Below are 12361 nucleotides of genomic sequence, written 5' to 3' on the forward strand. Positions count from 1 at the left end.
TTATCTTTTTTTTTAAAAGATAAGTTTTTTTATGGTACGATTCTACATTTGCAAATTTAAATTTTTACTGATTCATTATACGACTCTATATATGTCTGCAACTTTAATTTTCCACTGGTACAAGTTTCTACTTTCACTTGGCGCAATTTTTTTTTTATTTCATTACTTTTGTTACGATTGTACATAGGTTTATAATCGATAATTTTTCATACAATTCTATTGTACATGGGTTTGCAATGTAGGATTCTACATAAGTTTGCAATGGATAATTTTTAATACAATTCTACATGGGTTTGCAATGGTTAATTTTTCATAGGATTCTACATGAGTTTGCAATGGTTAATTTTTCATAGGATTCTACATAGGTTTGCAATGGGTACGATTCTACATGGGTTTGCAATGGTTAATTTTGCCTAGGATTCTACATGGGTTTGCAATGATTAATTTTTCATAGGATTCTACATGGGTTTGCAATAGGATAGGATTCTACATGGGTTTGCAATGGATAATTTTTGTTAATGGTAACTTTCGACGCCGAGTACCTCGTAAATATATAGTAGGGGACCTCGTGGCTATTAAACGAACTCAAATGACTCCCGGACGAAAATTACGTGCGAAATATTTAGGGCCATATCGCGTAGAAAAAGCGAAAATTAATGATACATACGATGTAAAACGAATGCGATCGGGCGACGGCCCGATTACGACCAGCACATGTGCGGAATACATGAAACCTTGGTCATAACGCTAGCAATCATTCAAAACGAATAATTTATCAGAATGGCCGATTGTAGGATTGTTAACTCTATGCGTTATTAATCATATGTTATTATAATTCGATGTATACGCGCAATTAGATAATATAATATGCGAGTCTTTCGAGGATTCGGGTTTTCGTCAACTCGAATTCCTTTGTAGAAAAACAAGAGTGGGGACGGGATCAGCTGAGCGACTTATAAGAGAGACGAGAGGCAGTCCTCTATAATCCTCGAAAGGAGAAACAAATAAAATTACAAACCCTGATTCTCTAGATATTTGTGCAGAATATATCTTATCTCCAATACCGAATCCTACATTTATATTGAGGAGATTAAATACTTGTTAACACATTTTCCACAGTAGGATCTTCATATATATTATAATGCTACTATTATTACATTTTAATGTATTTATTCATTAGTTAATACTTCAATATACATTTTTTAGAGATCGCAATTCAATCCAAAAATTTTGCAATATAGAAATGTCTCACTATGAGAAGCTATCTTCCATACGAAATGAGTTGGACAGATATATAAAGAAACCTAAAAGAGAACAGTTTTTGGAAGAAGTTTGTACTTTCATAGCACAACGTATTCAACCTCGGAAAGATGTATGTTACACGAATGTAAGTGCATCATTGGATACAATCGCACAAGAGGTACGGAATCGTCTCAGAGAGAAGCATCCAAACCATTCGATATTCTCCACGTCTGATGAAACTTTTTCTTATTGGAAAACCAACAATATCGAAGATAATCATGGTAAAGATATCATTGTATATACAATATTTCATAGCGTGGCAAAAAGACTTGGTCTACGTTGCGATGTACTAGCTGTTTTTAATCGAATCTGTATATTTTGGAAACCAGAATTGTAAGTATAGATATTATTAGAATCGACATTATCATTATTTCTCGATAATCTTTTTTTTTTTATTATACGCTTCCAATATAATTTTTTATTAATAAATATATAATGATTAAAGTAATATTTTAATTGTTTACAGCGTCACGAATAATTTAGAAAATGCACGATGTTTACACACACAAAACCATTCCCCTGCGTATTTTAGTATTGAAAATCGATCAGAACACATGTCTGAGAGACCAGTCGCGATAACAATTACAAAGGTTAAAAATTTCTTATTTATTACTTCTAATAATTTTAAGTTATTAACTGTAAGCATTTTTATATATTTTAACTTTATTGCCGTATGTATAAGGGAAAGGAAAGCGAGAGAGATGTTAATCTATTTTATTTATATTTTCGTTTACTTGTCTTTAGACGGTTTAGTTTTATTATGCGTTATATTTTTATTTATTTGTGCGACCGTCAACCTAATCTCTCTCGTTCGTAAGAATTATTGTTTTCGCGAGCACCGAACGATTTTGTGTAAAATTACTCCGATTGGTCCGGTACTTTGGGGTGGGAATATTTTAGACAAGCGAGTATAAAAGTGAGGATATTTGAGCGCGCGACACACTTTGACACAGTCTGACAATCTGAGAAAGTACTTATTCTGGCGGCGTTACCAGCAGCTCCGGCGTCTGTATCGACTCTACAGTATATATATATATATACACATCGGATCGCAAATAAATACATTTTACTGGAACATAATATACATATATATATCCTCACACACATCCTGACTAAATTATAATAAATTGAACGAGATCCATCCATCTGGCATAAATCTGAGGACCGCGAATCCAGTCAGCGACGAGGTAAAAAGGTTAGTGCTAATGCTTATAACGCGCTTAAAATTTACACATTATTTATTAAAAAAAATGAAAAATAAACAGAAAGGGAGAGGGGAAGAAAGATTGAAATATATTTCATAGTATAAATAATGTCGTAACGATACTAATAATTCGTACAAAGATTCGTATTTATAAATTGGATTAAGTTTAAATAAATTTAATTAAATTGAAATTAAAAATCTGAACATTCATTTAAATGTCTGCGCTGTATTTTTTAAATTTATAAATTCATTCTTTGAATTTATTATGCGGCGCATTTATCATGATGTGAATTGAAATATTTTAACTAATTTCGTTAGACAATCAAAAGAAGAACATAAATTTAATGGAATAAAAATCATAACAAAGTTTAATATAACTATAAACAAAGAATATTTTCATCGTATCATTTATGCAGAAAATCTCTTCGATGGATGTGGCATTATTTTAAAAGGTAATAAACAACGTGGAGCATGCGATATCTGTGATAAAAATTTCATCCTATCATCTATCGATACATCTGTGATATATCATATAAAAATAAAGCATAAAGAAAGTTATACATAATGTTTCAAGTGTGCGGCCTTCTTATTCTATATCAGGAAATATGTTAAATTCAGATAATTTACAAAGACTTATACCTAAATTTTTTATATATATCTAAAAATATAAAAAAAACATAATTGAAACACACATGCTTAAAACAACAAATATACTCCACACTTGGATATAAAACACATTTAAGGTCATTCTGAAACGCAAGATTTGCGACAAATTTAATAAGATAAATAATTCTTTTAAATTAATGATATTTATTTCAACTTCATAATATCTCTGCATATCTCCAAATGCTACCAAAGGAGTAAGTGAAAAACCGATAAATATAAATATTACTATTTAGTTTTTTTTTAGTGATTAATATAAACTTTTGAAAAATAAATGAACAAATATATTTAATGAATAAGAAAGTTAGTCTCGTAATAAACAAGGAATGCGAGCCGAACGCGAAGGTTTGTGTTTTAGATAATAAAAATTAATGTTTCCCCTATGTCTTATAATTGTGCACGAGGCACGAAATTTGCTTAGCATAGTGCTAACAATAAGACTATTTAGGAATAAATCTCAACTTGGTTCTCAATTTTAGAATCTCTATTTTAATTCCTAAGTTCCCGATTCAGCGACTTTTGGACCGATATATTTTGCTTTTTCTACATCTTTTTAAGGGGATCAGAGAAAAACATAAGAACTAAAATCTCGAATTGAGATTTATTCACAAACATCCGCGTTGAGTTCGCATAGTCTGTTCATTTTGAATTTGCATTTAATCTATGGAGTTTTTAAATTCTTATAGTTTAAATTTCTAGAATATATACACCCCGTATATACGCGCGAATAAAACTAAATAAAATTGTAGAATATTCTTATATAAACTATGTGCATACATCAATTATTAAATATTTGTACTGTAAGTCGAGAATTTTATTTTAGCTGAGAATTTTATATGTAAAGATTTAAAAAATGAAAAATGTAAATCTCTCTCTTACCCCTTCTCTCTTATCGAGATAATTTGACAATGCACAGCACTGGAGTTTATAATTGTAAAATATAAATACATAAATATTATTGGTAGAATTTAATAAAATTCATGATAATTTGAAATAATATTATTTTAATTATTGTAAGCTTAAATAATACATAATATAAATACATAAAAATTAATAAAATTTAATATAACTAATAAATTTGTAAAAATATATTATTTAAATTAATCTTAAATAGAGAACAATAAATAAATAAATAATAATAATAAAAAAAATAATAAATGAATTATTTACCACGTTTTATCTTTCAAGCTCCATAACTCCAAATTAAAATAAAAAGTCGACACAATGCACAGCACTGCAGTTGTAAAGTGTAAAAATGACTATACAAAAATTAGTAAAATTTAATTAAATAATTAATAGTTTGAATGATATTATTTTAATTAAACTTAAATATTACATAACGTATATAAATACATAAAAATTAGTGAAATTTAAAATAATTGACCAAAATTTGAAAAATATATTATTTTAATTAAACTTAAATAATAAAAAGAACAATAAATAAATAAATAGTAATAATAAAATAAATTATTTACCACGTTCTATGTTTCAAGCGCATAGGAAGAAATGGTAAATTTGCTACCAATTTAGAAGAAGCCGAAATTACATTTTCTACGCATGCTGTGGCAAGTTCTTATACCTATATCTTAGTGAAAACAAGCAAAAAGGCTTTAAAATTTGGGGTCACATTTCATAATAAAGAACAGACGGTCTGTATCGTGGAAAACGTCTCTCGTATACATCAAACACATATCTGTGCTCTTTGTAATCGGCAAACTCATTTCGTGTACTGCGAAAAGCAAGGAATTAATTACGCGAATAGTTTATTGCAATCACTTTAATTTACATTCCTTTCTTGTGTTTTGTTTCTCATAATGTCTGATTGTAAGATAACGTACTTACCAGACGAGATAATAACCATCATTCTCGGCTATAATGTTATCACTATGGAGGATATCATGAACTTTCGATGCGTGTGCAAGAAATTTCGTTATGCAGCAACCACATATAACAAGTTCTTGGAAAAAAAGTTATCTCAAAGGTAATTCTTGTGGTTTGTAAATCTTTTTGTTATTTTGTCTTAATAATTTCTGTCGCATAATGTATATCCCTTCAACAAAGAACGTATTTTGTGAATATTAAAAATATTAAAAATATATTGTAAGACAACAAAAACATCAATAATGTATATAAAAACTGATAGAAAAGAATAGATTAAATAAATACAAAACGGACAAAATAGCGTGTTAGCTACGTAATCTTTAACATCATTTCTTCAATTATTCAATTTATTTTTTATACTGATTCAATTAATAAAATAATTTATTTATTGTTTATAGTAATTCAAAATAATCCTATTTTTTTAGATCATTTAGTTTACATTAGCACATTGTCTTGTGAATTTCATTAATTATTATTCAAAAAAATATAATATAATATGTACTTTAATATATAATTATATATAACATAAATAGTAAAAAAAAATATTTAAAAAATTAGATTAAATCACTTCACTTCCATTGAATCACTTAAATTTAAATATTTTATTTTATTATCGTCTTTTATTTTACTAAATGATTTTTTCTATTGCTCAATAAATTTGGCAAACTCTACCGTTATATATATATATGTTTATTTGGAATGTAAATATTAAATAATATACTGATAAGAATTCTTAATTTTCGGCTGTCAAAAATTAAAAGACCAAATATTTTTCAACCGACATTCGTCAATTGATGTTTATTTAATTAATCACACAACGTTTCAACCACGGTGTTTCGACCATATAATTTTGGTCCTTCGCACACTTAACAGTAACACTTAAGAAAGACAAGAATTATATGAAACGTTGCGTAATTAATTAAATAAATATTAATTAGCCTATGAATATATCGGTCGACAAATATTCAGGCATTCAATAATTGTTTTTAAATTTACTTATTAAAAATACAACATAATAGTAACTTTGTTTATTTATTATAATGTGTATTCTTCAATATATTTAATTGCATTTTTAAATATAAAGATTATATATATAATATATATTCGTGATAGTAACAAACAAATTTGATATTTTTCTATCGGTTCTTTTTCATAAATAGCATTGAAATCACAATTAAATCTTTATAAAAGTAAAAACATGCCAAGTCACATATATAAGCACAGTCGTCATTGTTTGTAAATATGCTTTCGAAAAAATTGTTCTACAAAATATTAAAAAAAAACTTAATCTATACATACATACGCACATCAATGTTTATTAATTGCATATAGAATACACTTATAGAATTATGCAATATACATATTGGAATCAAAATTTGAAAAGAAAGAAAGAAGAGAGAATATAAATTAAATTACAAATTAAAATTGACTATTATATATTTTCTTTTTCTGATTAAAGTATAAAAAAAAGTGACATATATATACTCATGCTTTGAATTGTACACTTTAATAAATTTATTAATTTGAAAAATGACTTGTGCAATCACATTTTTTACTATCATCAAAGTTTGCTGTGTGTTATCTAAATAAAATTAAATGCAAGAACTGTAGCGTCATCTTATCTGCATTTAGATAATAAAAATATGTATTATCTTTATATCTGCATCTTACAAATAAATAAAAAAAAAACCACCTTTACTATATTATTTATCTAAAATAATATTCAAATAATTTTGGTTTAAAATCATAGCACATAAAAATACTTAAATCAGACAGTAAAGCGATAAAAATTTATAAATAAAAATATGTATACATATATTGTTGTATCTTTTTCATAATTTATATTTCTTGTATAACTGTGTTTACATAAGCAGTCTTAAATATTATTATCTAAACAATTATTTAAATAAATCGTCATATAATTATATCTCTTATCTAGATACACTTAAAACAAAATCATCTTTATCCTATCTAAGATTAATTTACATACTTTTATCTCATCTTTATCCAGCTAATTTTAAATTAATCTTGACACAACACTAAGTATCATTATCAAAAATTTATTACAATATTTTATGGTCGTATTTTAGATGGCCCTATGCAAAGAGAAGATATGAAAGTCTTACGGAAAAAGAAAAAGAAGAAAACCTAAATTTTGTTATAATAGGCATAAATTCTGCGACACAATTGCGAAATTATTTGTCTCAAATTTTTTTTTATGATTATTATTACAATAATAAATCAAATCAAAATTACTTCGAGAACTCATTTACTAATGTATTGAAATTAACAAATAATGTAAAAGAATTCAGTAGTAATATCGATAAATATGTACATTCTTTGCCTGAAAGTCGATTATTTCCTGATCGTCCACATAAGCCTCTAAATGTGCTGAAATATATGTTTTATATTGAGGAGATTAAATACTTGTTAACACACAATTTCCACAGTAGGATTTTCATATATATTATAATGCTACTATTATTACATTTTAATGTATTTGTTCATTAGTTAATAATTCAATATATATAAATTTTTATCGGTTCTCTTTATTGTTTCTCTACATTTTTTTAGAGAGATCAGAGAAAAACATAGAAACTAAAACCTCGAATTGACATTTATTCACAAACATCTGCGTTGAGTTCGCATAGTCTGTTCATTCTGAATTTGCATTTAATCCATGGAGTTTTTATATTCTTATAGAATTTATATTTCTAAAATATATACACCCCGTATATACGCGCGAATAAAACTACATAATTTTATAGAATAGTCTTATATAAACTATGTACATACACCAATTATTAAATATTTGTATTGTAAGTCGACGATTTTATTTTAGCTGAGAATTTTATCTGTAAAGATTGCAAATAAAAAAAAAAGTAAATCTCTCTTTTTCTCTTTCTCTCTTATCGAGAAATTTTGACAATGCACAACACTGGAGTTTTAAACTGTAAAATATAAATACATGAATATTATTGGTAAAATTTAATATAATAATTGATAATTTGAAATGAAATAATTAATTAATCTTAAATAATACAAAATATAAATACATAAAAATTAGTAAAATTTGAAATAACTGATAAATTTGAAAAAAATTTATTATTTTAATTAAGCTTATATAGAGAACAATAAATAAATAAAAAATGATAACAAAATAAATAATAAATAAATTATTTACCACGTTCTTTCAAACGCATAGGAAGAAACGGTAAATTTGCTAGTTCTAAATTACATTTTCTGCGCATGCCGTGGCAAGTTCTTATACCTATATCTTAGTGAAAACAAGCAATAATGCTTTAAAATTTAAGGTCAAATTTTATAATAAAGAACAGAACGTCTACAGTGTGGAAAACGTCTCTCGTGTACATCAAACACACATCGGTGCTCTTTGTAATCGGCAGACTCATTTCGTGTACTGCAAAAAACAAGGAATTACGCGAATAGTTTATTGCAATTACTTTAATTTACATTCCCTTTTTGTGTTTCGGTTCTCATAATGTCTGATTGGAAGATAACGTGCTTACCAGAGGAGATGATAAGCTACATTCTCAACGATAACGTACTCACTATTGAAGATATCATTAACTTTCGATGCGTGTGCAAGCAATTGCGTTATGCAGCCAAATATGACAAGTTCTTGGAAAAAAAGTTATCTCAAAAGTAATTCTTGTGGTTTGTAAATCTTTTTGTTATTTTGTCTCATTAACGCCTGTCGCACAATGTATATCACTTCTGCGAAGAACGTATATTATAAATATATAATAAATACAAAATATTCGAAAAAGTAAATATGTTGCATATTAAATTATTCGCTTTCATTTTTTCTATTGCTCAATAATTTTGGCAAACTCTACCGTTATACATATATATACATATATAATATACATATACATATATATATATATATATATATAATGTAAACGTTAAATATAATATACTGATAATAATTCTTAATTTTCAGCTGTCAAAAATTTAAAGACCAAATATTTTTCAACCGACATTCGTCAATTGATGTTTATTTAATTAATCACACAATGTTTCGACCACGGTGTTTCGACCATATAATTTTGGTCCTTCGCACACTTAACAGTAACACTTGAGAATAACAAAAATTATATGAAACGTTGTGTAATTAATTAAATAAATATTCATTAGCCTATATATATATATCGGTCGAAATATATTCAGTCATTCAATGATTTCTTTAGATTTAATTATTAAAAATACAACATAAAAGTAACTTGGTTTATTTATTATAATGTGTATTCTTCAATATATTTAATTACATACATACACATAAGCACATTAATGTTTATTAATTGCATATAGAATACACTTACAGAATTATGCAATATACATATTAGAATCAAAATTTGAAAAATATAAATTTAATTACAAATTAAAATTGACTATTATATATTTTCTATTTTTGATTAAAGTATAAAAAAAAGTGACATATATATCATGCTTTAAATTGTATACTTTAAAAAATTTATTAATTTGAAAAATGACTTGTGCAATCACATTGTTTACTATCATCAAAGTTTGCTGTTTGTTATCTAAATGAAATTAAATAGTAGAACTGTGGCGTCATCTTATCTGCATATAGATAATAAAAATATGTATTATCTTTATATCTGCATCTTACAAGTAGATAAAAAAAGTACTACCTTTACTATATTATTTATCTAAAATAATATTCAAATAATTTTGGTTTAGAATCATAGCACACAAGAATATTTAAAGTAGACAGTAAAGCGATAAAAATTTATAAATAAAAATATAAATACATATGATGTTGTATCCCTTTTATAAGAGATCCTTATCTTTTTAGGATCTTTATCCAGCTAATTTTAAATTAATCTCGACACAAGACTAAGAATCATTATCAAAAATTTATTAAAATATTTTATGGTCGTATTTTAGATGGCCCTATGCAAAGAAAAGATATAATGTTCTTAAAAAAACAAAGAATGGAGAAAACCTAAACTTTGTCACAATAGGCATAAATTCTGCGACACAATTGCGAAATTATTTGTCTCTAATTCTTTTTCATGATTATTATTACGATAAAATATCAAATCAAAATTATTTCAATGATTCAATTAATAATGTAGTATTGGAATTCGATTATGTAAAAAAATTCAGTGATAAATTCGATGAATATGCAAATCGTTTGAATGAAAATGAACTTGTTTTTAGACGTACACGTAAGCCTATAAATGTGCTGAAATGTATGTTTTATATTGAGGAGATTAAATGCTTGTTAACACAAATTCCACAGTAGGATATTCATATATATTATAATGCTACTATTATTACAAATTTATTGTATTTATTCATTAGTTAATAATTTAATATATATAAATTTTTTAGGAAAATTGATCGAAATTCAATCCAAGAATTTTGCAATATAAAAATGTCTCACTATGAGAAGATATCTTCGATACGAAATGAGTTAGACAGATATATACAGAAACCTGAAAGAGAACAGCTTTTGGAAGAAACATGTACTTTCATAGCACAACGTATTCAACCTCGAAAAGATGTATGTTACACGAATGTAAGTGCATCATTGGATACAATCGCACAAGAGGTACTGAAATGTCTCAGATTGAAGCATCCAAACCATTCGATATTCTCCACGTCTGAAGAAACTTTTTCCTATTGGAAAAGCAACAATATCGAAGATAATCATTGGGATGAAACAGAAAGTACGCAGATTATGGATACACTCCAAGAATATATATTTAGCATCTTGAATTTTCGAGCATGTATCTCCCCATTTTCACCCAAAGATATCAAATGGATTTGTATAGATTATGTAAGTTATTAGAGATTATAATATATATAATTATGGGCCATATATGTATATATTATATATTGTTCTTATTATTCTCTCGCTTTGATCAATTTGTTCTGTATAATACCTGGCACAGGTATTACAAAGTAAATATGGTCAAGATATTGTTGTATATACAATATCTTGACCATATATACTTTGTAATGCCTGTGTTATCATAACGTGGCTAGAAGACTTGGTCTACGTGCGATCTAATAGATGTTTACACTGAAATCTGTATATTTTGGAAATCAAAATTGTTAGTATAGTTATATATTAGATTCGACATTATCATTATTTTTCGATAATCTTTCTTTTTTTATTATACGCATACATATATAATTTTTTATTATAAAAATTTTCATATGATTAAGATAATATTTTAATTGTTTACGTCACGAATAATTTAGAAAATGAACGATGTTTTTACATAGAAGACAAAAATTTCCCGAATTGTCTTCATAATTATCTACCAGGTTACAAGTCTTGTGAAACAAATTATGACGTCATCAAAATAAGAACTGAAAAGGTTGAAACTTATTTATTACTTCTATTAATTTTAAGTCATTAATATGCTTGTAAATTGACAAGCAATTAATAAATTACATTATATGTGTGTAGAAAGAAAAGATACGTACATTTCTCATTTCTTACATTATAATTAGATTCTTGTTTACATTTAATCTTTTTTTATGTTTAATTAACTTTTTCAGATGTTGGTCATGATAAAAGATTTTGTTGAAACGTTTATATGGACACATAATAATCTATTTGGGATTAATGAATTGTAATGTGTAAAAAACATACGCGCACTAACATAATCGCTAGTTAGTAAATAACATATACCATTGTAAAAATAAAGAGCATTGTGAGATATTTTCAGATAACAATTATGTATAATTTACAATTTTCTATAATTTAACGTGTTTTAAGTGTTTATTGAGGCATTTATTCACAAAAAAATCAAAGTAAAAAATTTACAGTTTCTATCTTATTTTAATTAGTAGAACACATAAATGAAAACGTGAAATATGCTGTAGAAATTATCATAATATATAATCCACCTACAGATCAATCTACAGATTCGGACCAACATAATAGATAATAGGATGTTATTGACACATACATATATACATACATGTTCGACAATTGAGAATCAACGATGAATAAAATATAGCTATTATCTTTCTGCGATATTTATTGTATTCAATTATATAAATAATAAAGTAAGAAAATTTTGTGACTGCAACAATTTGAATTGGTGCAGAAGAATTAATAAATCTTGAAAATAAAAAAATTAATTAGTTTAATTACTTTTTTTAACACTTTCAATATATGCAGAATGACGTAATAAATTTGCCATCTATTAATATCTATTATTTTGAAATATATATAATCGATAGTGTGTTGCATTTGTATAAGTATAAATAAGTATGTTAATAAAAGACAATGATTTTTATATT

The 12361-nt window shown here is 26.0% G+C and overlaps 1 protein-coding gene across 2 annotated transcripts; it reads left to right on the forward strand.

Annotated features, from left to right (window-relative positions):
• Window positions 1-1542: 1542 nt before the first annotated feature.
• Window positions 1543-12141, forward strand: LOC114942795 (uncharacterized). 2 transcript variants are annotated; one of them, XM_085481357.1, is made up of 7 exons: window positions 1543-1635; window positions 1769-2497; window positions 2923-2958; window positions 4663-5150; window positions 10433-10880; window positions 11309-11427; window positions 11612-12141. In XM_085481357.1, the coding sequence occupies exons 4-6, from the start codon at window positions 4984-4986 to the stop codon at window positions 11330-11332; spliced, it is 639 nt and encodes a 212-aa protein (XP_085337483.1). In that variant the 5' UTR covers window positions 1543-1635; window positions 1769-2497; window positions 2923-2958; window positions 4663-4983; the 3' UTR covers window positions 11333-11427; window positions 11612-12141. The 2 variants fall into 2 exon arrangements, with proteins under 2 accessions (XP_085337483.1, XP_085337484.1); XM_085481358.1 differs by having other exon boundaries at window positions 5015-5150.
• The last annotated feature ends 220 nt before the right edge of the window (window positions 12142-12361 follow it).

This window comes from Nylanderia fulva, unplaced genomic scaffold, assembly GCF_048542155.1.
Source record: "Nylanderia fulva isolate GAGA-0341 unplaced genomic scaffold, ASM4854215v1 Scaffold176, whole genome shotgun sequence".
In the NCBI taxonomy this organism is placed as follows: domain Eukaryota; kingdom Metazoa; phylum Arthropoda; class Insecta; order Hymenoptera; family Formicidae; genus Nylanderia; species Nylanderia fulva.

Excerpts from the sequence above, each read along its gene's own strand:
- LOC114942795 (XM_085481357.1), top strand. The coding sequence starts at position 4,984 with ATGTCTGATTGTAAGATAACGTACTTACCAGACGAGATAATAACCATC. Across the intron at positions 5,151-10,432 it reads GAAAAAAAGTTATCTCAAAG|GAAAATTGATCGAAATTCAA; the intron begins GTAATTCTTGTG and ends TAAATTTTTTAG. Across the intron at positions 10,881-11,308 it reads AATGGATTTGTATAGATTAT|AAAATGAACGATGTTTTTAC; the intron begins GTAAGTTATTAG and ends CGAATAATTTAG.